The sequence below is a fragment of the Quercus robur genome, chromosome 6 (genome assembly GCF_932294415.1).
Source record: "Quercus robur chromosome 6, dhQueRobu3.1, whole genome shotgun sequence".
Classification (NCBI taxonomy): Eukaryota; Viridiplantae; Streptophyta; class Magnoliopsida; order Fagales; family Fagaceae; genus Quercus; species Quercus robur.
Window position 1 is genome coordinate 6,583,368 of NC_065539.1, and position 27,959 is coordinate 6,611,326.

The 27,959-nt window shown below is 32.6% G+C and overlaps 3 protein-coding genes and 1 long non-coding RNA gene across 5 annotated transcripts in view; 2 read left to right on the forward strand and 2 right to left on the reverse strand.

Annotated features, from left to right (window-relative positions):
- LOC126732482 (soluble inorganic pyrophosphatase-like) overlaps positions 1 to 10,264 on the reverse strand; it is a 34,455-nt gene extending 24,191 nt beyond the window's left edge. The window contains exons 1-2 of the mRNA XM_050435354.1: positions 10,134 to 10,264; positions 8,573 to 8,723 (exon numbers count right to left, since the gene is read on the reverse strand). Of these exons, the coding sequence (XP_050291311.1) occupies positions 8,573 to 8,705 (133 nt within the window). The 5' untranslated portion in view covers positions 8,706 to 8,723; positions 10,134 to 10,264. The remainder of the gene's footprint in view (positions 1 to 8,572; positions 8,724 to 10,133) is intronic.
- On the forward strand, positions 5 to 5,654 carry LOC126732481 (vacuolar-processing enzyme alpha-isozyme-like). The gene is made up of 10 exons (XM_050435344.1): positions 5 to 115; positions 2,945 to 3,172; positions 3,278 to 3,442; positions 3,550 to 3,706; positions 3,844 to 3,929; positions 4,058 to 4,254; positions 4,420 to 4,468; positions 4,729 to 4,938; positions 5,077 to 5,283; positions 5,379 to 5,654. The coding sequence occupies exons 2-10, from the start codon at positions 2,960 to 2,962 to the stop codon at positions 5,529 to 5,531; spliced, it is 1,437 nt and encodes a 478-aa protein (XP_050291301.1). The 5' UTR covers positions 5 to 115; positions 2,945 to 2,959; the 3' UTR covers positions 5,532 to 5,654.
- On the forward strand, positions 5 to 27,955 carry LOC126732480 (vacuolar-processing enzyme alpha-isozyme-like). Of its 2 annotated transcripts, none has more exons than XM_050435343.1 (10): positions 5 to 115; positions 25,211 to 25,438; positions 25,546 to 25,710; positions 25,818 to 25,974; positions 26,095 to 26,180; positions 26,309 to 26,505; positions 26,669 to 26,717; positions 26,978 to 27,187; positions 27,327 to 27,533; positions 27,629 to 27,955. In XM_050435343.1, the coding sequence occupies exons 2-10, from the start codon at positions 25,226 to 25,228 to the stop codon at positions 27,779 to 27,781; spliced, it is 1,437 nt and encodes a 478-aa protein (XP_050291300.1). In that variant the 5' UTR covers positions 5 to 115; positions 25,211 to 25,225; the 3' UTR covers positions 27,782 to 27,955. The 2 variants fall into 2 exon arrangements, with proteins under 2 accessions (XP_050291300.1, XP_050291299.1); XM_050435342.1 differs by lacking the exon at positions 5 to 115 and adding an exon at positions 22,395 to 22,560.
- On the reverse strand, positions 6,039 to 8,566 carry LOC126732484 (uncharacterized). Its single transcript, XR_007659486.1, has 2 exons — positions 6,892 to 8,566; positions 6,039 to 6,772 (listed from the first exon to the last, which is right to left on the reverse strand). It is a non-coding gene; the product is annotated as an uncharacterized LOC126732484 (long non-coding RNA).
- Positions 27,956 to 27,959: the final 4 nt, after the last annotated feature.

A 27,959-nucleotide genomic window follows, 5' to 3' on the forward strand; every position in this document is an offset into this window, starting at 1 on the left:
CCTCATACCCTATTAATATGTTTGTCTTAATGAGTTAATTACAAGATTTCCTTTGTGTTAAAGAGTTTTGAGTGAATTCATTCCTTTAGAGAGTTCTGTGCATGCAAGTCCTTTGGTAAGTACTAGTATATTTTGATTATTTTCCTTTTCTTTAATTTCCTCTTGTCCTTATTTAGATATTCTTCACAATTCTTCCTTCTTTTAATTATACATGTTTCTTTCTAAATTTTAAGTTAGAGAGTCTTATTGATTTCCTTTTTTATGTTTAATTGCCTCTATTGAGCTGAATTAATTCTTTAATTAGATAGCCAAGTATATCGTTTATCTTTATACTTAAACAGAATTTTGAGGTGCTCTAATATTTTTTAAGGGTAAATTAGACTAATATTTCCTGTGTTTTTGATGGTATTCTATTGAGATTTGATTAAGTTTATATTTATTTTTTATTTTTTTCTAATCACATGATGTGCTATTGTTTTATTGACCAAGAATAATATCATGTCATGTGGTCAATCAATTTCAAAATTTATTTTCTACATTATTTTATTATTATATCATTCAATAATTTAATCTTGTTATTGATAAGGAGGCTTCTTTTTTCCAAAACGATCTTGTAGTTGACATGACAGATACTTCTACCTTGTCACGAAAGATTCAGTGGTGAAACCAGTGAAGCCATTGGTCACACCACTAAAGCTATAGTATTTACTTATCGAGAGATTTTATTTTTTATTTAATGGCACCGAAATATGATTTTTTTTTTTTTTAATACGTGATGTAAAAGAAGCTTAAAATTTATTCATCACATGGGTGTACTTTATGATATTTATTTTCCAGTAGTATTTAGAGGGAGATTGAATAGATATATAGTCTACTAAAAAAAAAAAAAATTCAAACAATCTTAATGAAATACGGTCAAGACAAGAAGGTGTTAATTTATTTTATCATGAATTTTAAGTAATCACATATTTATTCCCTAATTTTCTTGCTGCTTTCAATATTCAGATGAATTTTAAGCTGCATCTACATCTCTGTCTCAAAAGAGAAAAACAAAAACAAAAAACTACATATACATCTTTTTTTTTTTTTTTTTCTAGATAAAAATCAATTGTTAATAAATTTTCATTTTAATAAGTGTTTTTTCTTCATTAATGCATACCAATCACAACATGTCGGCTAAGTGTGTAGGTATATATATAAATGGGAAAATTATTAGATACTCTCGGAGTACCATAAATGCGTAGTCTCTTCTCTCACATAAATAGTGAGTCCCACCATGAATTTAATTAGTGGGTCCCACCATTCATGTGAGAGGAGGGAGTACACATTTATGATACTTTGGGAGTACACAATAATTTTCCATATAAATGATGATAAAAATTAGTTGTACTTAGTCTAAGTGCCCATTTGGTTTTACTTTTTAGCCAAAAAAAAAAAAATGATAGCCTTTTGTAAGCATATATTTTGGCCTTTAGTGAGTTTTTAAAATCATATTTAATGGCCCCATTATTGTGATTTTACATGTTTTGCATCTTTTGAGGTGAAAGACGCCCTTATAAAAAAGAAATTTGAAGTTTTTAATAGGATGTTTGGTAAGAGATTTTTAGTAACGTTATTTGTATTTTTTAGAAATATATGTAGGTAAAAAAGTGTGTGAAAATACATGTAATATTATTTAAATACTGAAAACTATAGTTTAAACAATTATAACAAACGGCACTTTAAAACCTTCCAAAATCATAAAACTAAACAACAGACTACATTGAATTACAATATTAGATTCTCAAAAAAAAAATTGCAATATTAAAAAAGATATAGCTTTTAAAAGACATTATTAGTAACGTAGTACGTGTATTCACAGCCCATTTGCACTATTTGTTTAGTAAATTTATAGAGATTGTCGCAAATTCATAAATATCCACAAATAAGCTAATAGTTATTGTCATTATTCTTATTATAGCTGATAGAGAAATTACTTGAAAAATCATATATTTCCACAAAAATATGGCAGTAAACATCTATATACTAAAATTGGAGGAACATGCATGAATTCCCAATCTTGAAATATGAATATTTTCACTTACCCGTACTTAAAAATTGTCCATAAGTTTTCCTGTAAATTTAGAGGGAAAACAACACATAATTTTTAAAGGGAAATGCTAACGAGTGTCCTAAGGGCACTCATTAACAATTTAGTTAAAGAAAGTTTTTATGAGAAAAAAAAATTACTGTTTTGACAGTTTTTTTTTTTTGGTGAATTGAGCTTTGGCATTTGAAACTTCATATTGGTTGTTAAAACGTGTTCATTGTCCAATCTCTAATTATATCTTGAAATAGTTAATCAGGCAATTATCTCTCGAAAGTAAACTACTTTCTCATTGTAACTATAAAAATTATTTTGTTGTACAACTTTTTAAAAAATGACTTGGAAAAAAGAAGAAGATAGATTTTGGCTTGAGAAAAATTTAATTATGTGCATTATCAATATATGTTATATATCCCATAAAAAATATATAATTATTTGTATATAGGTGCATGACACTATTGATCACTTATTCATTAAATCGTGATTCTTTGTACTTTTTTTTTTTTTTTTTTTTGATGAAGTGATTCTTTGTACTTTGGTTTGACTAAAATTGTTTATCAGTGTTCTTGAAAAAAAAAATGTTTCACAGTGTACTCCTAATAATATCGTTTCATCTTTTTCATTCATCTAGTTATAATTAAGATGTAAGACAATAAAACTTCCATAAAATGTCATATTTTTTGCAAGAATTATTTTCCCAGCTTCGTACCAATCAACTAGTTATCTCTCTCTCTCTCTCTCTCTCTCTCTCTCTCTCTCTCCATTTTTTTAATGACTAAGTATCAATCTGCTATCACATAAACAATAATTATCACAGCTTCTATTTAATTATCAGCTTCTAAACATGATCCTTTACAGGTTGTCTAAACCACGATGATTTGTTCTGGGCATGGTGCATTTATAGTACTTCTTGCACTTTCATGTTTGATTGTGCCTATCACATATGCATCCAAATTACCATCACAAGTACTGGATTTCATTCATGGTGGTACTATAAAAAATGCTGGTTGTAACACCAATCTCAGTGGAAAGAGATGGGCGGTTCTAGTTGCCGGATCAAAAGGTTACGATAATTATAGACATCAGGTATAGATTTGACAAAATTATTTATACTTGTTTGAACATATAAGTTTTTTTTTTCATTAGCAAAAATAACTCAGTAGTTTTAAAATTGAATTTTTGGAAATGTAGGCTGATGTATGTCATGCATATCAAATATTGAAGAAAGGTGGGTTAAAAGATGAAAATATCATCGTGTTCATGTATGATGATATTGCATTCAATGATAACAACCCCAGACCTGGTGTGATTATCAACGAACCAAATGGTGCTGATGTTTATCAAGGAGTGCCCAAGGTCTTTTCTGCTATAGTCATACAATTTGAACTATGAGCTTGTTATAACATCCATTAACATTTAACAAAACTTAATTATCTGAGTTTAATATATATTTCTTCTTGTAGGATTATACAGAAGACCATGTTAATGTAAAAAACTTTTATGCTGTTATTCTTGGAAACAAAAGTGCCCTCACTGGTGGTAGTGGTAAGGTTGTGAATAGCGGACCAAATGACCATATTTTCATATATTATACTGACCATGGAGGTCCTGGGGTTCTAGGTTAGTAATTTTACTTTAAATACCAAAAGTTGGATTGAATAATACAATAGTAAATTTTCAACTAGTTACAATACAATAATGTGAAGGTTTTTATTATCAAATACTAAGATAATTGAGTTCATCATACTGTTTGTTAGCGATGCCTAATGGTGAATATATGTATGCCAAAGATCTTAACAATGTGTTGAATAAGAAGCATGCAGCAAAATCTTACAAAAGCATGGTAAGTTATCGACTTATTGTGATCCCTTCAAGAATGATTAATTTGCAATATTTAGCTTGTTTAGTAGTATTAATCTTTTTTGGGGTTCAATTACTTAATATGGTTTTATACTAACATGAAAATTATAGGTATTTTACCTTGAAGCTTGTGAGTCTGGGAGTATTTTTGAGGGACTTCTTCCAAATAATTTGAACATATATGCAACTACAGCATCAAATGCAAGTGAGAATAGTTATGCAGCATATTGTCCAGAGGATTCTAAAGCTGTTGAGGAATATGACACATGTTTGGGAGACTTATATAGTATTTCTTGGTTGGAGGATAGGTATGCAATATTTTGTATCATTATCAAAGTCATTTACTCTAATAACTTCTCTGAAAATATTATCTCAAAACAAATATACATTAGTTCTAATGATTTTATATTAAACCCGACACTATTTTTTTTTGGCTATGTGGCTAATTTTTGGAACTCAAAATTTTGGAGCAGTGACAAACATGATTTGCGCCAGGAAAATTTGCAGAAGCAATATGAAGTGGTAAAAGATTACTTCCTCTTGTAAATGTTTTACAAGACCTTATATTAAAAATGTCATAGTTGAATCTTAAAATAGGTCAATTATGTATTGTAGACTGTTTTGAAGTAATGATAAATTGAATCTTTTTGTAAATTGAAAAAAGAAACTAAAGAGCCTGCCTAAGAGGATTTCTAGATCTTCTTGTTAGACCCTCTATTGCTATGTCTCTTTGTCTTTGACCAATCATCAATTCAACCAAAATCTTATGGATGCAATTACAGGTTCAAAGGAGAACAGTAGCAGGTGTTTCAGATCGCAGTTCACATGTAATGCAATATGGAAACATAGAACAAAGTAATGAATGCCTCTACCATTACATGGGTACAAATACTGCCAATGATAACTATACTTTTGTTGAAAATCCCTCTTCACCATCAACTCTGAGGGTTGTTAACCAACGTGATGCGAATCTCCTTCATTTCTGGCACAAGGTTTTTCGTCTTTCAATCATTTGTTACTACTACATTCTCATAGGTTCTTTAAGTTATATGTCTCTTTTTTTCTTTTAACAAAGTAATAATCATACTTTCTTCACCTTAAAGTCACTTTCATTTTTTTTTTTTTCTCAGTACCATAAAGCCCCTGCAGGCTCTCATGAAAAACTTAAAGCTCAAAAGGAACTAAATGATGAGATTTCTTTAAGGAAGCATGTGGACTACAGTATAAATCATATTGGAGAGCTTTTGTTTGGAAATGGTAATAGCTCAAAAGTGTTGGAGACTGTTCGGCCAAGTGGGCAACCTATTGTGGACGATTGGAATTGTTTTAAGATGCTTGTAGGTCCTTGATTCCTTCTTTCAAGTTTCATGTGTAGCTAAAATGCTATCCTCATGATTTTGATGTTAATATTTTTGCCATTTTCATGCTGCAGGTAAGTACATATGAGAAATATTGTGGATCATTATCAAAATATGGAACGCAACACATGCGAGCAATTGCTAATATGTGCAATGCTGGGGTTACCATGAAGCAAATGGTTGCAGCATCAACTCAAACTTGTTTTAAGATACCCCCTACTTATTAGCATTTCTACAAAAATAGAATAAATGGATCAACCTGGATTTGCTTATCCTGCTCTAATGAGCTTCAAATGTATGTGTGTGAAATTTAGCAAGCTATTGGAATGGATGTATCTATATTCTGTGAATTTAAGTAGATTTGTTATATGACATTTGAATACAAAAGTATTAGAAGATTAGTCCATTATAACATATAAAGATAGTGGGCAGGATAATTTAGCCTAAAATTTGTGCCAAAGTATTTGAAGGAAAGAATTGAACCTCTTAACAATCACTATTAGACTAACTTATGTTGCATTATTGAATAAAACTAAATAATAAACAAATAAAAAAGAAATGAGAACAATAGCTGTACATAAGCATTTCAAACTAAAGAGAATGAAACTGTAAATGCCTATAGTACAAACTTGAAAGTTGAAACTGCTTATGTACCTTCATCTCATTTATAAACAACTGAATATGTAAGTATGGTTATAGAAAATATATGCATGGGTATGAATAATACACCTAAATGATTGCATCCATATGAAGCTCCAAATTCCATAATGGTAAAAGTGTAATAATGTTCTTTGTGCTCAATGTCAAATTTTAGCCTATTCCCCTCTTGTTGTGCCTTTAGGCCTAAAGACAAAATCACAAAACGAAGTCAAGGAGAGAGGGTTGACCTTGTAATTCTTACACTGACACAGACACTCTAAACTAGAAATTGCATTTGTTAAGTCAAAAATTTTATAATTACTTCAATTTTAAAGACTACTGCTACAAACCAAAGCAGTATCTCCAATCATGATATGATCATCTAAACCGTCTCCTCTTGAAAATCCCAACATCTTTTCGAGCATTTCTTACCTTATTCAATTGAAGGTGTCTTGAGGTACTTAATCTTTGAGACCTACCCCTAACATGAACTGATACTTCCCCAGTCTTCAACCTTACATGATGATGGTGATTGTGACTGTGTCCACTATGCCTACTTGAAGGGTAGAGAGATCTCCGAAGCCGATCTTTTCTTCTCTCTCTGACAGACTTTTGCTTTCTACTCACATTTAGATGATGATAGTTATCTGAAAAATCACTGTCATCACTTGAACTGTACCCTAATTCAATATCTTGAAAACGGCGCCTGCGCCGGCGGTTTATCCTCTTGGTATCCTTTAACTTGTGCCACAAGAAACAGGTAATGTCTTCTAAAGCAAATGGTACGACGATGACTAGTAGCAGAACATACAAGTAAATTGAGTATAACCTAAATGAAATAAAAAACCAAGCTTACTACTAGAAACAATGCATCTGAACAAGAACATATTGGATTAAGAATTGGAAGGTTGAATTATTGAAGTTAAATGCGGAAAAAAAAAATCGTACTTTTATAAGGCCACTTGTCTTTTCAAGCTCGTACTTAACCTTGCTGCCTTTTCCAATTTCAACAACTTGCCACATAAATTCGCATTGGGATTTGAAAACCAGAAAGATTTTTGATACACAACATATATTTCTTTAGACATTGAGAAAACATATATTACACCAGGATTAATTATTAGAGAAAAAAGATCTATTTAAAGAAATGCAAGATGCTTTGATGGGTGTGAAAGGACTATGGTAGAGCTAAAAGAGATTTTTATGAAGACACTGCGCTCAAGTGGATGACAGCTTTAGAGATGTTTTCCTTCTCAAATTTAGTTAAGCTTATGGATTTGTGTAGTTTTTGAGTATTGTAAGCGATGTTCAGCTAGTATACTCTCAGGGTACTTGCATTCAGTTTTTCTAATAAAATTTATTACTTATCAAACAAAAAAATAAAAATAAATAAATAAACAAGGGGAAGAAATCATTGCGAGATATAATTCCAGAAAAGTCATTATAGCTTTCTGTTTCACACATCTTGTTAAATAGCAGGGTCCTCCCCATTGGCGAAACAACACAATTCTACTTGGTTTACATTCTTATCCACCACACTAATACACAAACAAGCTCTCAGTCACTTCTCCTTAATGCAGATGTTGATATGGAAGTTTGACGGAATTAAGAGAGATCAGCAAGATATACCATACCATGCATACATCTAGCAGATTGCCCATAGGCCCATAATACTTGCTAAAGATTCTTTTAGAAATTCGTAACAAGAAAGATTTAAGAAAACAGAACTTACACGGTTGAAAACTGATGGAGCACCTAGTCCTGCATAGTCAATGTAGGGATAAGGGCCCAAATTGTGTCTTGGGCCTTGGGCCTTGGCCGAGAACGTGGGGTGATCCGAGGACAAATAAATAGTAGTGGGTGGGTTAAGCTCAAAGTCCCTTGAGTAGGTTACAAATGGGAAGGTAGGCCAAGGAGAAATATATCCTCGGATAAGCCAAACACAGGTCAAATGTATATCATAATATTCAAGGTGGCCTTCCAAGAAGTTTCAATGATAGGGACGTTTATCATGCAAGAGGGATGAGAGCTCAGAAATATCTAAGGAAAAGCTGCTATCACCTTATTGAATGCTCTACAACTAATTCCCTGACTGCATTAATGAGGAAGTGATCTCTAAACAGTGTTTTTTCAACCTTACAGCTACTTCCAAAGACTTCAAAAGGGGGTGGATGGGACAAGGATCCACTTGAGCAATCTACTATCCACGTGTAGGAGAAGGATGAGAAGGGAAGAGATATAAATTAGAGAGAAAACCCTGAGAGAGTGGATCGGAAAAATTGGGAGAGAAAGCACTGTAACAATCAAAATTGTATTTGTAACTTGTTCAATTAAGTTATATAAGAACTGACCTTCTCAGACTGTGCCGATGGCGAATTTATTAGAACAAATTCTTTCTGCTTTTGTTTGATTGTCTCTTAAATCTATTCTAACTATTATCCAATTAATTAGGGTCTAGTTCTTTGACCCACTCTTTACAAATCTATTGTACTGGCCCACTGGGCAAATATCCATTCACAATTTGGGCTGGGGCTCCAATTCATGTCCGTACAGTCAAAATTATTGAGCATTAAGCACAAGTCACATAAACATTCATACAAAGTAGACTAAAAGCTGAACAGAGTTTTACCAATCTCCAAGTCATGCCAAGGATGAGCAGCTATAGATCTTCGGGACATTGAATTAAGGATCCTCTCATTGAGAACCACCTGTGGGAACCCCGATGAAGTTCTCCCACTCGCTTCTCCACCGTTCTTAGCCATGTTCAACTTTTACAATACCTTAATAAACATAAGAATTCAATCAAATAACCATCCTCAATAAACCACGATTTGTTTAAATTAAATTATTAGGCTCTGAAAACAAATTTCACTTCAGAAGAAATCACACAAAGAACTAAACTGCAACAATGACAAAAAAAATAAATGGATGGCATGTAACAGAGAATATTTTCCTTCAAATAAGTGATAAATCACACCCAAAAAACTACAAGAACAAGTGGAGACTGCTAGATTTCCAAGTTAACAAGCGAACATTACCCGGATCTTCGCAGATGGTGCAATAAGGACCCTTAAAAAAAAATTATTACGAACCCAAAGTCTAATCAAAATACAGCCACCAGAAACTAACTGATACACAAGGAGTAATTTCGCAAAACAGATTAACTAAATTGATAATCAGCAGATTCACTATATTTATAATTCTGGCAAAGGTACTTCAATTAGTAGTTGAAAACATCATGCACCATCAAGAACAAGCATAAACAAAATTTCAAAGAACCCAACATTTCTTGAATAATTTACTTGTCATCTAACCCAAGTAGAACAGTCATAAATAAAATCACAAAGAAGAGTCCAAAATATCATGAATAAGCACTCAACATTTAACCCAATTAGTAAAAATCCTTACAGAGCTCAGTGACAGGGACGGAACCAAGACTTAGAGGTAAGAGGGCGACTCTGCTGCTAGCTGTGTGCGATGGTTTCAGTCTTTGAGTCTACTACTTTACTACTAAGGATTTTTGTTTTTTTTAAATGACCAAGTTGCTTGTTTAGGGTAAAATAGATTGATTGGGCTTAACTTTTTTAGTTTTAATATTGGTGATTTTCGTTATTGGGCTAATTTTTTGGTCTTGTATATTTTATTTTAGATTTAATCTATTAATTTTTTATGTCCTTTAAAAGGTGAAAAATGATAAAAACTGCAAAGTTTTTACAAATTGTTAATGTGGTGAGTAGTTATTGATAAGTAAAAAGTGATATAAGTGTACAAACCAATAAAAATTTGTTACCTCAATAGTTTATATAAACATTGTAAAAATGTTTGTGACTATAACATTACTTTTAAAAGAATTGACGGCATTATTAAGGAGGGCAAAGTATAATTTTATTGAACAAAATTGCTAAAGTTAATACCTATTAATATAGTAATATTTTAAAAAAAAAAATTTAGGGCAGGCCATTGGCCCCCCTAGTCCAATAACAGCTCCGGCAATGTGAGCTCACAGACATGGGCAACATAATAAATTATTTAGCTTAAAAAATAAAATAAAATAGTTGGTAAAGCATTATTAACAAAGCTGATAACCAAAAAATTCTAGAAATGCAGAAGTAACAAACAGAACAACATTAACAATCAAAGCAAATAACAACAACAATAATGAATACTAAAACGAGCAGTCACAGACTCACAGTAAACCAAACAAAACCCACAAACGAAATCAACATGTACTTGAAAATCACATCAAGATACAGTCTCTTTAGAGGGTTTCATCAAATGGGTATTCACCAAAGTTGCTCTTTCAGTCAAACACAACACAAATTTTCAAAACAACCTTTTTTTTCCCTTAATAATTACAAGCAAAACAAACAAAAACAAAGTTGTTCGCCGCCGCCATTGAGATTTGAGAAAAGGGATAAGAAGCACTCAGTCACAGATAGACAGCCACTGAAAATTCCCACTTTAGAGCATCTTTAGTGGTGTGCGCAAAAGCAAAATATTCCTTATAATAGATAATAAGATAAAAAAAAAAATCACTCCAATGGATTTTCTGTACCTAAACTTTTTTTTCCTCATGAACAGTAGTTCATCAAGTATGATAGGTTATTGTTCATTTTTCAAAAAAAAAATTCTATTATAATAATTAGGTGTTGAATGAAAAAATGTTGGAAAATGTATAGTTATTAAAAAAAAATAATGAATGAAGAAATAATATTTAAATGAAATAGAGAATTTATTAAAAAGTGTATTTAAAAAAGTTGGTAGATAAAAGATAAAAGTCACTATTTATTTTTCAAACAGTACAAAAATTTGATGAGTTTGCTCTATGTAAAAGCAAAATATTCTCTATAATAGAGAATGAGACAAAAAAAAAAAAAAAGTCATTTCAATAGATTCTCTATACCCAAAATTTTTTTTGCCTCATGAACAATTGCTCATTAAGTCTGATGGGCTATTGTTCATTCTTCCAAAAAAAAAATTTCTATTATAATAATTAGGTGTTGAATAAAAAAAATGTTGGAAGATGAGTAGTTGTTAAATATAAAAAATAAAAAGAATTTATTTAAACAAAGAGGGTCGATGCTTGTCACTTCACTCAAGTTCAGCGATCAGTCATAAGTGAATACGCGCCGTTCAATTTCAACGGAATGAATCGGACGGAAGTGGGTGCTGAAATGAATCCGAGAGCTTGATTTTATTCTCGAAAAGTGGGAAACCTTGGAAAAAACCGGGCACTAAAATAAAAATGAGTAGAGCTGATACTGTCACCGAGGTTGCAGATGAAGGCCTAATGAATGGACTCCACGTAAGGAAAGTGGTCGGAATTGTCCAGTTAGCATTCCCATTAAAGCTTTTAAAAAATTTACCATCTTAAAAACCAATTTTATGACATATAAGAGCATTCACATCCCAAAATTCTATCTCATCCTATTTTACCATCCCAAAAATCTATTTTATCAATTATACCATACAATTTTACAATACTCTCAGTATCCCAACTTTTATTTTACAATACAACACATTAAAATAATATTTTTACACAATAAAATAATATATCTCAAAACTTAAATGAAAACAAAAATCCAAAACCCAAAAACCTGGTGTGAGAGAGAGAGTAATTGATAAAGTAAGTGAATAAAATATTAGTTTTTTTTTTTTTTTTTTTATAAGAATTGAGCTATAGTGCAATTCTACCTTTAGAATTGCGATGTAACACTATTGCATATTTTTCTTGCAATAGTTGGTTTTTATAAGTCCAGATGTGTGGGGAGTTTTATGCTTTTATGTTAAATTTTTCCTACATATGGCATATGTCATTCCCAATGTGAATGCTCTAACACATCACTTTACCATATCCCTTACATCAAAACTTCTATTTTTTTTTAACACTTCATTTAAATATTCTTTCTTTATTTTTTTTTATTCATTTTTTTAATTATTTCTCACTTTCCCTCTATCTTTCTCTTCCACTATCTCTCAATCTTTCTCAACCTGGTCTAGAAGCTTCTCTCCCTCTCTCTGATATTCTGCTCTCAAAACCTCTATGGCTTGAGCTTTTCAAGCTCATCACCTCTAACCACAGCCACAGCCACAACCACAACCATCACCACCAACCACAACCTCAACCTCAACCCCCAACAACCAAAAATAAAAATAAAACCCACGACACAAACCAGAGCCAAAACCCACCACAAAAGCACCACAAAACCGCAGCCAAAACCCACCACCCCAGTAGCCTCAATTTGAACCTCAACCCAGATCTAAACCCACCCACAACCCAGATTTGATTTTACCAAACCCACCCACTCATACCCACCACTCAAGGCTTGTGATGGCTCTGGCAAGGCGATCTTGAAGAGCCGGTGAGGCAAGCCTATAAGGTGGGCCAAGGCGATCTTGAAGAGTGCAAGGCTTGCGATGGATCCGATGAGGCAGACCGTCGCTGTGAGAAAGAAGGAGACGAAGAGCATAGAGAAAGAGGGAGACAGAGAGGACAAAAAGGCAAAGAGAAAAAGAAAAAGAGACCTGGAAAGAGAGAAAGAAAGAGACATGAGAATTCTTTTTTTTTTACAACCGTGCTACAGTGAGCTGTTATCAATAATAACTCACTGTAGCGGTGTGTCAAAATTTTTGACATTTGAAATCTTTGATGGAGTGGGTTTTTTTGTATATTGGTGCTAAAATTTAGCTTTTAGCATATTTAGCATCCTTAATAGGAATGCTCTAAGGATGAGCCAAGCTTTCTTTGTTTTTTTATAATTGTTAACTGCATAATTTTAGAAGCTTCTCTTTTTTGAATTTTTGGGTTTTTGTACACTTGGAGCTTGTGGAGTGGATATGCCATCTCAACTGGGTAGTAATATTCTCTTCCGGCATTTTGAGCTTTTAAAAAAAATATTTTTCTTAATTAAAAATTTGACTAGGAAAGTAAATATTCCTAATATTATCACATGAATTAATAAATTCAATTCGGATTATTCAATATTTTTTAATTAAAAAATATGTTGAATTCTCCAATGGAAAAAATTTAATTACAAAATTAATTGTAGTCTAAGACTACAACCTTATTTAATATCTTTTTTATTGGAGATGAATTTTAACAAAGGGTAATTATTGGGTACTCCTAGAGTATTTAATAATTTTCCTTTAACATATTCACCATTAGATTACATCTTCTTCTTATATCCTCCATGCTTGCAAAATTTCTAGAAAATTAAAGATCAATAGCTATGTCATCAATAAATTATTTAAATGGTAAGTTTTTATAATTTAAAATTATGTATAAAATATAAACTTATAGATCATATAGTAAATAATATCTGATTGACACAAAATTTGATATGTGTATTAAGAATGTAAAGAAAATACAATTCAACGGTTAAATTTTCAAAATATGTAGTAATGTTTATTTTATTGAGTAAGGTTGTAGCTTTAGGCCACAACCAATTTTGTAGCTACACTTTGTCTTTCTGCAATAATCCAATTTTTTTTTTAGAAACAAACACACACAAAAGAAAGAGGAAAAGAGGTTCTAATACAAAAACACACCACCATAAACTTCACTTAAAAGCTATGATAACTTTAAGGGAATATAGGGCTAATAAGTCTTCTTTTATTTTTCATGGATGTCATACAAACAATATCGATTTTTCTATAAGTCTTTAATAAGCTTTGAGTAATGTTGATTCCTTGTAGGAGGGGAGGGAGGAGGGGGAATGATGTGGTAGTAAATATAACTTTGTACAACATTACTCTCATATGAGACTAACATCAATACTATTTTAGTTGTATACTTATCTTAGTATATCATCTTACCGCCATTGATTCTCTAAAAAAAAAAACACCTTTCCTTTGATTCTCTAACAAAAAGACCATACCACCATCAAAAAAAATTTTAAAACAATTTTATTGCAAAACTTATTAATAAGTTTATTGACGGAAGTGATAATATACATACTAGTGATACCACATCAACTATGCATTAGTCACTAGTCAGGCCAAGAATCTTGTAGTTCAATTAGTTGACACTTCCTGATGTTTCAAATGGAGATATTAATGGGTCAAACTCTCATCCCTTGTTGTAACCATCAAATTATAAAAATTATTAAAAAAAAAAAAAAACCATCAATGAGCTAGATTCTAATTCTATAAAAATAAAAAGTAAAAAATAAAAACTTGTCTATCTCTCTATTTGAGTATAAACCAATTTTCAATGTGCTTGAGAGTGATTAAACATCACTTGAAGTAGGAAACTGACTTGCACAAAGAGGAGTGAATTTGACATAGCCTAATTTAATAGGACTTCTTTATGAAATCACAAGTTAACAATAAAAACTTGAAAATTAGAGAAACTTTATTGATAGTAATAACGAGATTACAATGCCTAAATTACAAAAAGCCTAAGTTACAAAGTCTAATTCATGTGAAGTGAATTTGATGCACTCACAAGCATGAAGTAATAACCTTCGGATTATGAGAGAGAGAGAGAGAGAGAGAGAGAGAGAGAGAGAGAGAGAGAGAGAGAGAGAGAGAATGTCTATGGTTTTCATAGATGATTGTGCGTGTCTTGTGTGAGAAAGTGCTTTTCTATTTATATATGGAACTTTGACAGTTAAAGTTGTTCCTTGTCGCGTGTTGTGTTGCAATTGCTCTTCCCACCCCCCCCCCCCCCACCCCACAAAAAAAATCCTAACTAATACTCCTCCAAAAACTGTCTCTAAGCAACTCCTCTTACTCACATGCTTATCATGTGCACCTTTCACTCAATTAGTTCCATGCAAGAAAAGATTGTGATTATTCACATGACTTTCATGAGTTCTTGTTTGGAAATATACGCGAGTAGTTCCTTATGGCTTGAGGCAATTATCATGACTTGGATATCAATAAGATGACGCCACTTGTCTTTCTCTAAGGACTTTATTTACTATTATTGTATCAGCAACATATATCTTATACAATCTTTTACAATATCATCATCTACTATATAATAAAAGTTGGGTTTAGAAGCCGTGGTTTCACCAAATTGTAGAAATTTTTTTAGATTTTAAAAATATATACATTTTTTTTTTGTTCTTATTTTCTTCTCCTATAATTTCTAAATTGATAAAATTTTTAATTTGATTGCAATCCAAATTATTCATCTAATCCTTTTATTATTAATTTATCTATAATTTCTAAGTTACTAAAAATCTTAATTTGATTACAATTCAAATTCTTCATCTAATCGGTTTAATATTTATTTATTTACTATTTTTTCATTATTAAAATGCTAAACTATTATAGAAAAGTATTTTAAAATATATGTGATTTGAGGTACATATTATCAGCATTGAGGCTTTATGTATTTAAGTATTATGGATGTAAGGTTTTGTGATCGTGGATCTTGTAACTTTACACTTTATTCTATATTGAAAATATTATTTTATTAATTTACAATATTTATTCAGTACTTAAATTATATATGATTATTGATTAAACCTGTGCTTCGCATGGGCATAACACTAGTATCTAAATAAAGTAATGGTTTTGATATTTACCACATGTAATAAATATTATATCGTATTTATGTAAATTAAATATTTATCCCGACACTCTCATTTGCATCTTTCTTATTTGTAATTTTTTTTTTAACCATGTTCAACACCATTGTCAAGGAGGATTGTGTTATCTTACACATAAATAAATGATGGGGTTTAGTTTGGTGGTGGGTTTTGAGGAGGATTTTGTTAATTTGTTCAATGTGAAAAGTTTACATGTGTGTGTGTGTGTGTTTTTTTTTTTTTTTTCACATAATAATTAAAGTAAGAAAAAATAGTTTAAAAATATAATTGTATTTTAATAAGTAATACATTGAATTCAAGTCATAGTTCAACCATAATGACATGGAATTTTTTTTTAAAATAACAATAAATATTAAAAAATTTAGTTAATTGTCATATTTCAAAACAATTTTGAAAAATAACATCTCGAGTATCTAAAACTCGAGTTCCAGATGGAACTCGAGTTTTTAAGTCTCGATTTGGAGAAAAAAAATTGCGCTGAAAATCGAGTTTTAGAGACTCGATTTTCATAAATTGCAAAAAACGCCGCTATATGGCTTTAAAACGTCACTATAGGGATTAAAAACGCCACTATCGGGCACCCTAAACCTGGTACTTACAAAATTTTTTTTGCAGGAAAACGCCGCTATAGGGATTTAAAACGTCACTGTAAAGCTTAAAAACGCCACTATAGGTGAAATTTTTTGCATAAAACTCGAGTCTTAAAGACTTGAGATCTATGTGGCATTTTCCCAGTCAAAACGCGAGTCTTTGAAGGTCGAGTTTTTTAAGTGGATCTCGATTTTTTGAAACTCGAGATGCTATTTTCTAAAATTGTTTCAAACGTTGTCTAACTTACAAAATAGAAAGGCTGAAGAAGGTTAGTCTGCTCAAAACCTCTAATGACATGTTTTGTAACGTAGTTAGAACTCCACCTCATGCTCTCCTACCATCTACCTATTAAAATAAAAAATAAATAGTTTTATTGCACAAAAGCCAAGGCGATTTGTCTCCATCAAAGTTGTAATTTTATTTCGATGATCGTTTTAGTTTGTTTATTGGAATAAAATATTTCAGTATTAGTGTATTTCAACATACCGTTTTAGGATTATCTCTACTTTCATATTATATATATATATATATATATATATATATATAACATGTCATTAAAAGGATTTAGGAAATGCAAATTGTTAAAATTAATATATTTAAAAATATCCTATTATAGTGAATTCTCAAATTTAGGCATACAATTATTTTTTCAAATTTTTTATTATATGTGTTATTAAATCTACTTTTGCCTTTTGATACTATTTTTGTTTCAATTTTTGCCAAAAAGGGCATGAGAAATAATGTTATATTCCAAATCAATTCTTTTTCCTTTTGATAGCAAGTATTCTTATATAAATTTTATAAAATTAACGATGTTGTAGTGGTACACTCTTGCCTTCAGCTAAGGCTTATAAGGCATGAGTGGGGTGCATCTTTCTTCGATGTGGGAGCAAGTCTCAAAAACTGCTCACGTCGCTTGCAAAGAACAAAGCCATGCGGGTCTTTCAGCCCCAAAGCGGACAAACAGACTACGGGTGGATCTTCCCCTACAAATTGTATAAATTATTTGTATATAAAAAATTAGTGTACTGTCTATAGGTAATTCATTCATGAAAAATCAATTCATTTACCCATCAATACATGACAATTTAATTTTTTTATGGGAATTGTAATGACTCAATTTGTAACGACCCTAAAATGATATTGGGTTCACACGTTAAGGGCCCAAACAATATAATTTGTAGAGCGTGGGCTTGGAAGGCTAGGTCTTGGTCATCAAACGGTGGGTGGTCATGGTACTCATACAGAAATGAATCATGTTCACTCGAGAAGTCTTTCTCCTTAGCACGGCCTGGGAGGCTCTGGTTTTTGGCATTTTTTCTCCAGCCCCCCTTTTCTGGACTGCTTACTTCTCTTTTTATATTAGCCTTTACTCTTCCTCCAACCTCCACGTGTAGGTTCAGCTTTCCAGGATTGATATTTGTCCCATCAGCCCATACCCAAAGTGGTTGGGGGTGGTTGTAAAAGCTGAAAAGCATTGCTCTGCCTAGCGCAGAGTATTTAATCGCAGTAATGGCAGTCTTTTCTTCGTCCTTTGTCGCCATATTGTCCAGGGGTTCTTTCTCCATCAACGTGGATGTGTTCGGTTTTTTCCAAAACTGTTCTCATACCGTTCTTGCCCTTTCTTTTAGGAGTGCCTTGGGGATGTCAAGGACAGAATCATCCTCGGCTATGTCTCAAGGCTATTTGGACTTTCATTGTATGTCCTCGGCAATTCCTCTCCTCGGCTCGGGCCTTAAGCCCTAATGTAAAGTGGGCCAGGTTTACAAATTCTCTGGCCCCACAATAGCCCCTCAAATTCTTGCTGCTCGACCTCTTAGTCGGGGAGGAGGGTTTTGGTGATGTCGGGCCTATATCATGGCTTGCCCAGCTTTGTCCTTCATTAATATCGGTGTCTTTTCGTTTGCCTGGGAAACGCTCCCGGTCACGAGACATTCCTTTAGTTTTATTCACGTCGCGCCTTTGCCGTTTCAGTGTACGAGGCGTGTTTTTAATAAGTTCCTTTTACGAGGCAACGCCCATCCAACGGTTGTAGACGGCGTTGGGAGTTGAATAGGAATTATCTCGTTTGTAACTTTTCTTGGAAATCTGTACAGATTAAATGCCTCCAGACTTGCCTTCCGTATAAGAAGCAAGGTAGGAGGTCACTTCCTTTACATACAGACCCTTCGGTCTTTTCAAATTCCTAAACCTCCAGCCGCGCTTAAAGTTTTCATTACCAGTGCAATTTAAGCCTTAGAGAGTGATATGTTTGAGGTAAAAATGGGGGTGAAAGGACCACACCCTCTCCGGAAGCACTGGGACTCCCCGAGACTCAAGATGGCGTAGTCAGGGCAAGGGAGACGGAGACTCAAGACAGCTCTCCCCTTTCACAAGGCGGGGGAGAAGCCTCCTCCTCTTTCAGCCAAAATCCGAAGCAAGTGCTGGTCGCGTCAGATTTTTGGTGCAACAGTAATGGGGTTTCTCATCGTCGGTACCATCCGTTCTCTCTCGAGCGTTGCTAATATTACACCCGCGTGTTAGGAGTCAGAGCTGATGCGGGGATTGGGCATCCTCGCTTCCTCCTCTCCTCCTTCTCTGGTGCCTCCTTTTGCCTCCGCTTCTTCTTCTCTTCCATCACTAGGAGCATCATGGTGTTTCTGTTTCTTCTTCTGCCTCTTTTCCCCTTCCGTCAAAGGGGCCATCCTAACACGCCTAGTCGCCACAAGAGCAAAATTTTGAAGGATTTATTGCTCCCTTGTATTTTTTCCTTTTTTGTTTTTTTTTTTCTTTTTGCCTTCGTAGTTAGCTTCTGGTATAGGCTCGCTTAAGCCCCTCATTGTACGCTGTACTATTTCTTGGTATTAATAAAAAATGACTTTATCTTATTCTAAATATTCTTTCTTTTCTGCAATAGTTATGCTGTGAATGGATGTGCTATATATGTTTTTTTTTCTGAACGATACTTAGGGCTGAACCCCCTATTAACAAAAAACTATTATTTTGAACTTACTGAGACTAACAGGCACAATAATGCTGACCTGAAAAAAGTTATACATATAAGACTAACCGAGATAACAGCTGAACGTTCTGTATTGCGTATAAAGCGATCATCCGAGGATGGGTAACCCAAAATGAACTATCCGAGATGGTCGCTGTGTACTAGGATGCTTCGCCACGTTCCTAACAACATTCATGGCCTTAACCATTTTTGGCATTCGGTCCGAGGACCGAGGTATGACTGTACCGGGCCTAAATACTCGTTTACATTAGTTTCCTTAGAGCTGGGGATTCGAGGACAGGACGGGATTTCCATTCTGTCTAAGACTTAATCCATTTTCTAATGACTAATCTCCCCATAGGTTTGAGTCCGAGGACCATACAATACCTTGGTTCTGTCCAAAACTTAGAATTTTCTTTAAGTAGTTGGTTTCCTCATAGGTTTGAGTCCGAAAACCATGCAATACCTTGGTTCTGTCCAAAACTTAGAATTTTCTTTAAGTAGTTGGTTTCCTTATAGGTTTGAGTCCGAGGACCATGCAATACCTTAGTTCTGTCCAAAACTTAGAATTTCTTTAAGTAGTTGGTTTCTCCATAGGTTTGAGTCCGAGGACCATGCAATACCTTGATTCTGTCCAAAACTTAGAATTTTTTTAAGTAGTTGGTTTTCCCATAGGTTTGAGTCCGAGGACCATGCAATACCTTGATTCTGTCCAAAACTTAGATTTTCTTTGAGTAGTTGGTTTCCCCATAGGTTTGAGTCCGAGGACCATGCAATACCTTGGTTCTGTCCAAAACTTAGAATTTTCTTTGAGTAGTTGGTTTCCCCATAGGTTTGAGTCCAAGAACCATGCAATACCTTGGTTCTGTCCAAAACTTAGAATTTCTTTAAGTAGTTGGTTTCCCCATAAGTTTGAGTCCGAGGATCATGCAATACCTTGGTTCTGTTCAAAACTTAGAATTTTCTTTAAGTAGTTGGTTTCCCCATAGGTTTGAGTCCGAGGACCATGCAATACCTTGGTTCTGTCCAAAACTTAGAATTTCTTTAAGTAGTTGGTTTCCCCATAGGTTTGAGTCCATGGACCATACAATACCTTAGTTCTGTCCAAAATTTAGAATTTTCTTTAAGTAGTTGGTTTCCCCATAGGTTTGAGTCCGAGGACCATGCAATACCTTGGTTCTGTCCAAAACTTAGAATTTTCTTTAAGTAGTTGGTTTCCCCATAGGTTTGAGTCCGAGGACCATACAATACCTTGATTCTATCCAAAACTTAGAATTTCTTTAAGTAGTTGGTTTCCCCATAAATTTGAGTCTGAGGACCATGCAATACCTTGGTTTTATCCAAAACTTAGAATTTTCTTTAAGTTTGGGGGGACTAGCCCTTCGGCCAAGGTGTGGGACGTTGGTCTGACGTTGGAAGCCCCTAGAACCGTCTGTGTTACTGACGCTTCGAAGCGTAGCCCCTAGTGGAACTTTATGTTAGGGCACAACAACGGGCTGCTGGAAGTGATGGAGGGACTTTCTCGATCCACCGCCTATGCCAACGCACAAGCCCTTCCCACAGACGGCGCCAATTGTAAGAACTCAATTTGTAACGACTCCAAAATGATATTGGGTTCGCACATTAAGGGCCCAAACAATATAATTTGTAGAGTGTGGGCTTGGAAGGCTAGGCCTTGGTCATCGGACGATGGGTGGTCATGGTACTCATACAGAAATGAACCATGTTCGCTCGAGAAGTCTTTCTCCTTAGCATGGCCTGGGAGGCTCTGGTTCTTGGCCTTTTTTCCCCAGCCCCCCTTTTCTGGACTGCTTACTTCTCTTTTTATATTAGCCTTTACTCTTCCTCCAACGTCCACGTGTAAATTCAACTTTCCAAGGCTGATACTTGTCCCATCAGCCCATACCCAAAGTGGTTGGGGGTGGTTGTAAAAGCTGAAAAGCATTGCTCTGCCTAGCGCAGAGTATTTAATCGCAGTAATGACAGTCTTTTCTTCATCCTTTGTCACCATATTGTCCAGGGGTCCTTTCTCCATCAACGTGGATGTGTTCGGTTTTTCCCAAAACTGTTCACATACCGTTCTTACCCTTTCTTTTAGGAGTGCCATGGGGATGCCGATGACAGAATCATCCTCGGCTATGTCTCAAGGCTATTTGGACTTTCATTGTATGTTCTCGGCAATTCCTCTCCTCGGCTGGGACCTTGGGCCCTAATGTAAAGTGGGCTAAGTTTACAAATTCTCTGGCCCCACAGGAACCTATGACAATTAATTTATACATTGATATAAACATTAAGTTTCAATTTTGATGAGTTGGAAGGATAAATTAGCAGAACTTTTTTTTTTTTTTTTTTTTAGAGAAAACAGTTAGCAAAACCTTAGACCATTATGACTAATGTTTTTGTTTATTTCAATGTATAAAGTGTTTGAAACGGCTATATTTTTTGGCATGAAACTCGTGAGAGTTATGTTGTTGGCATGGAACTTGTGAGAGAATATATATATATATATATATATATATATATAATAGGTAATATTTAAAATGGAAGTCATATCCTTCTTCATTTATAAACAAAAAAAAAAAAAAAAAAAAAAAAAAAAAAAAAGATCAGAAGCAAACTTGTTATGTATAACTAAGAGTGAAGGCACCAAAAAAATAAAAAGTAAAAAAGACTGGTTGATTTTTTTATTGATCTTGAGTTTGTTGATAATTTTTGAAGACTCAAACTATGTATAAAAATCAGTTGTTTGCCTTAAATGCAACTAATTTAACAATTCAATAAAAACAATTATTAGGGGTGGACGTCATATATTAAAACTATCTCTTTAAAAAAAAATCAACAAATCCATGCCTCATTGTCCAACCACCTTGACTCTAGTCAAAGCACTTGATAAGCTTGGTGACAATATTATCCCACACAATGCATTGCCGTAGTGCCATATTGGGTGCATATTAAATTAAGAATGTGAAGCTAGCACTTAGGACTTAGGTCTTATGCAATTTAGTCAAAGATTCCTAGAACCTAAAAAAATTCGAACCACCAAAATAATTAAGAATGTGAAGCACTTAGGCCATAGCCAACTCAGTCAAAGATGTTTGTATAGGTCATGTTTATAACATTTCTTTGGGTTTTTTTTTTGGTTCCCTTTTCTAGAAGAAATTGATTAAAGAGGAATGTTAGATGAAACGCATTTAAAAGATATCATCATTTTTTTGAAACTTTTAATACTTAACATGTAAATGGCCTATGACAAACCTTCCAATTTTGTTTAAAAAGTTCTGTATATACAGATGAAAAGCACTTAGTGCTCATAACGTACCATCATGTTCTTGCCTATATCGAAGATTGAATCTAAACCATTCATTTGGTATCCTCATACTCTATTAATATGTTTGTCTTAATGAGTTAATTACAAGATTTCCTTTGTGTTAAAGAGTTTTGAGTGAATTCATTCCTTTAGAGAGTTCTGTGCATGCAAGTCCTTTGGTAAGTACGAAGTATATTTTGATTATTTTCCTTTTCTTTAATTTCCTTTAGTCCTTAATTAGATATTCTTCACAATTCTTCCTTCTTTTAATTATACATGTTTCTTTCTAATTTTAAATTAGAGAGTCTTATTGATTTCCTTTTTTATGTTTAATTGCCTCTATTGAGTTGAATTAATTCTTTAGATAGCCAAGCATGTTGTTTATCTTTATACTTAAACAGAATTTTGAGGTGCTCTAATATTTTTTGTAGTGTTTTGATGGTCTTCTATTGAGATTTGCTTAAGTTTATATTTATTATTATTATTTTTTCTAATCACATGATGTGCTATTGTTTTATTGACCAAGAATATCATGTCATGTATGTGCTCAATCAATTTCAAAATTTATTTTCTACATTATTTTATTATTATATTATTCAATAATTTGAGGCGCGTTTGATAAAGGAGTTTGAGTAATGTTGTTTGTAGTTTTTTGAAATACACGTGGGTGAAAAAGTATGTAATATTGTTTAAAAACTGAAAATGAGTTGTTTAACAACTTTACCAATCATGCCTTAATTTTGTTATTGATAAGGATGCTTCTTCTTTCCAAAAAGGATCTTGTAGTTGACATGAGTCATGACAAATACTTCTACTTTGTCATGAAAGATTCGGTGGTGAAAGCAGTCAATAAGCCATTGCCACACCACCAAAGTTATAGTTTTTATTTATCGAAAGATTTTATTTTTCATTTAATGGCACCGAAATGTGATTTTATTTTTAATACGTGATGTAAAAGAAGCTTAAATTTTATTCATCACGTGGGTGTACTTTATGATATTTATTTTCCAATAGTATTTAGAGGGAGATTGAATAGATATATAGTCTACTCAAAAAAAAAAAAAAAAAAATCAAAAAACAAAGAATCTTAATGAAAGACGGTCAAGACAAGAAGGTGTTAAATTATTTTATCATGAATTTTAAGTAATCACGTATTTATTCCCTAATTTCTCGCTGCTTTCAATATTCAGATGAATTTTAAGCTGCATATACATCTCCATCTCAAAAGAAAAAAACAAAAAAACTGCATATACATCTCTCTCTCTCTCTCTCTTTTAATTCTTATATAGATAAAAATCAATTGTTAATAAATTTTCATTTTAATAAGTGTTTTTTCTTCATCAATGCATACCAATCACAACATGTCGGCTAAATGTGTAGGTATATATAAATGATGATAAAAATTAGCTGTACTAAGTCTAAGTGCCCATTTGATTTTACTTTTTAACGAAAAAAGAAAAAAAGAAAAAAAAAAGATAGCTTTTTGTAAACATATATTTTGGCCTTTAGTGAGTTTTTAAAATCATATTTAATGGCCCTATTATTGTGATTTTACACGTTTTACATCTTTTGAGGTGAAAGACGCCCTTAAAAAAAAATTGAAGTTTTTAATAGGGCACTTGGTAAGAGATTTTTAGTAACATTATTTGTATCTTTTAGAAATATGTTTGAGTTAAAAAGTGTGTGAAAGTACGTGTGATGTTGTTTAAACACTAAAAACTATTGTTTAAACAATTATAACAAACTGCCCTTTAAAATCTTCCAAAATCATAAATCTGAACAACAGACTACTCTGAATTACAATATTGGATTCTCAAAATAAAATTTTTTTTGCAATATTAAAAAAGATATAGCTTTTAAAAGACATTATTAGTAATGTAGTACATATGTATTCACAACCCATTTGCACTATTTGTTTAGTATATTTCTAGAGGTTGTCGCAAATTTATAAATATCCACAAATAAGCTAATAATTATTGTCGTTATTCTTACTATAGTTGATAGAGAAATTACTTGAAAAATCATATATTTCCACAAAAATATGGCAGTAAACATCTATATACTAAAATTGGAGGAACACGTATGAATTCCCCGTCTTGAAATATGAATATTTTCACTTACCCGTACTTAAAAATTGTCCATAAGTTTTCCCGTAAATTTAGAGGGAAAAAAACATATAATTTTTAAAATAAAATCCTCTAATTTTTGGTATTGTTGTTTTACTCAGAAAAAGAGGAGCTTTGGTATTTGAAACTTCATATTGGTTGTTAAAACGTGTTCATTGTCCAATCTCTAATTTTACCTTGAAATAGTTAATCAGGCAATTATCTCTTGAAAGTAAACTACTCTCTCATTGTAACTATAAAAGTTATTTGTGTTGTACAACTTTTTAAAAAATGACTTGGAAAAAAGAAGAAGATAGATTTTCGCTTGAGAAAAATTTAATTGTGTGCATTATCAATATATGTTATATATCCCATAAAAAAATATAATTATTTGTATATAGGTGCATGACACTATTGATCACTTATTCATTAAATCGTGATTCTTTGTACTTTGGTTTGACTAAAAATGTTCCACAGTGTACTCCTAATAATATCATTTAATCTTTTTCATTCATCTTGTTATAATTTAGATGTAAGACCATAAAAGTTCTATAAAATGTCATATTTTTTGCAAGAATTATTTACCCAGCTTCGTACCAATCAACTAGTTATCTCTCTCTCTCTCCATTTTTTTTTAATGACTAAGTATTAATCTGCTATCACATAAACAATAATTATCACAGCTTCTATTTAATTATCAGCTTCTAAACATGCTCCTTTACAGGTTGTCTAAACCACAATGATTTGTTCTGGGCATGGTGCATTTATAGTACTTCTTGCACTTTCATGTTTGATTGTGCCTATCACATATGCATCCAAATTACCATCACAAGTACTGGATTTCATTCATGGTGGTACTATAAAAAATGCTGGTTGTAACACCAATCTCAGTGGAAAGAGATGGGCGGTTCTAGTTGCCGGATCAAAAGGTTACTATAATTATAGACATCAGGTATATATTTGACAAAATTATTTACACTTGTTTGAACATATAAGTGTTTTTTTTTTCATTAGCAAAAATAACTCAGTAGTTTTAAAATTGAATTTTTGGAAATGCAGGCTGATGTATGTCATGCATATCAAATATTGAAGAAAGGTGGGTTAAAAGATGAAAATATCATTGTGTTCATGTATGATGATATTGCATTCAATAATAAAAACCCTAGACCTGGTGTGATTATCAACAAACCAAATGGTGGTGATGTTTATGCAGGAGTGCCCAAGGTCTTTTCTGCTATAGTCATACAATTTCAATTATGAGCTTTTTATAACATCTATTAACATTTAACAATATTTAATTATATGAGTTTAATTTATATTTCTTCTTGTAGGATTATACAAAAGACCATGTTAATGCAAAAAACTTTTATGCTGTTATTCTTGGAAACAAAAGTGCCCTCACTGGTGGTAGTGGTAAGGTAGTGAATAGCGGGCCAAATGACCATATTTTCATATATTATACTGACCATGGAGGTCCTGGGGTACTGGGTTAGTAATTTTACTTTATATACCAAAAGTTGGATTGAATAATACAATAGTCATTTTTAATTTGAAGGTTTTTATTATCAAATACTAAGATAATTGAGTTCATCATACTGTTTTTGCTAGCGATGCCGACTGGTGAATATATGTATGCCAATGATCTTAACAATGAGTTGAAGAAGAAGCATGCAGCAAAATCTTACAAAAGCATGGTAAGATATCGACTTATTGTGATCCCCTCAAAAATGATTAATTTGCAATATTTAGCTTGTTTAGCAGTATTAATCTTTTTTGGGGTTCAATTACTTAATATGGTTTTATACTAACATGAAAATTATAGGTATTTTACCTTGAAGCTTGTGAGTCTGGGAGTATTTTTGAGGGACTTCTTCCAAATAACTTGAACATATATGCAACTACAGCATCAAATGCAAGTGAGGATAGTTATGCAGCATATTGTCCAGAGGATTCTGAAGCTGTCGAGAAATATGACACATGTTTGGGAGACTTATATAGTATTTCCTGGTTGGAGGATAGGTATGCAATATTTTGTATCATTATCAAATTCATTTACTCTAATAACCTCTCTGAAAATATTATCGCAAAACAAATATAATTAGTTCTAATGATTTTATATTAAACCCGACACTATTTTTTTTTGCTATGTGGCTAATTTTTGGAACTCAAAATTTTGGAGCAGTGACAAACATGATTTGCGCCAGGAAACTTTACAGAAGCAATATGAAGTGGTAAAAGATTACTTCCTCTTGTAAATGTTTTACAAAACCTTATATTAAAAATATCAAAGTTGAATCTTAAAATAGGTCAATTATGTATTGTAGACTGTTTTTAAGTAATTATAAATTGAATCTTTTTGTAAATTTAAAAAAGAAACTAAAGAGCTTGCCTAAGAGGATTTCTAGATCTTCTTGTTAGACCCTCTATTGCTATGTCTCTTTGTCTTTGACCAATCATCAATTCAACCAAAATCTTATGGATGCAATTACAGGTTCAAAGGAGAACAGTAGTAGGTGTTTCAGATCGCAGTTCACATGTAATGCAGTATGGAAACAAAAAACAAAGTAATGAATGCCTCTACTATTACATGGGTACAAATCCTACAAATGAAAACTATACTTTTGTTAAAAATCCCTCTTCACCATCAACTCTGAGGGTTGTTAACCAACGTGATGCGAATCTCCTTCATTTCTGGCACAAGGTTTTTTGTCTTTCAATCATTTGTTACTACTACTTTCTCATAGGTTCTTTAAGTTACATGTCTCTTTTTTTCTTTTAACAAAGTAATAATCATACTTTCTTCACCTTAAAGTCACTTTCATTTTTTTTTTTTTTCTCAGTACCATAAAGCCCCTGCAGGCTCTCATGAAAAGCTTAAAGCTCAAAAGGAACTAAATGATGAGATTTCTTTAAGGAAGCATGTGGACTTCAGTATAAATCATATTGGAGAGCTTTTGTTTGGAAATGGTAATAGCTCAAAAGTGTTGGAGACTGTTCGGCCAAGTGGGCAACCTATTGTGGACGATTGGAATTGTTTTAAGATGCTTGTAGGTCCTTGATTCATTCTTTCAAGTTTCATGTGTAGCTAAAATGCTAACCTCATGATTTTGATGTTAATATTTTTACCATTTTCATGCTGCAGGTAAGTACATATGAGAAATATTGTGGATCATTATCAAAATATGGAACGCAACACATGCGAGCAATTGCTAATATGTGCAATGCTGGGGTTACTATGAAGCAAATGGTTGCAGCATCAACTCAAACTTGTTTTAAGATACCCCCTACTTATTAGCATTTCTACAAAAATAGAATAAATGGATCAACCTAGATTTGCTTATCCTGCTCTAATGAGCTTCAAATGTATGTGTGTGAAATTTAGCAAGCTATTGGAATGGATGTATCTATATTCTGTGAATGTAAGTAGATTTGTTATATGACATTTGAATACAAAAGTATTAGAAGACTAGTCC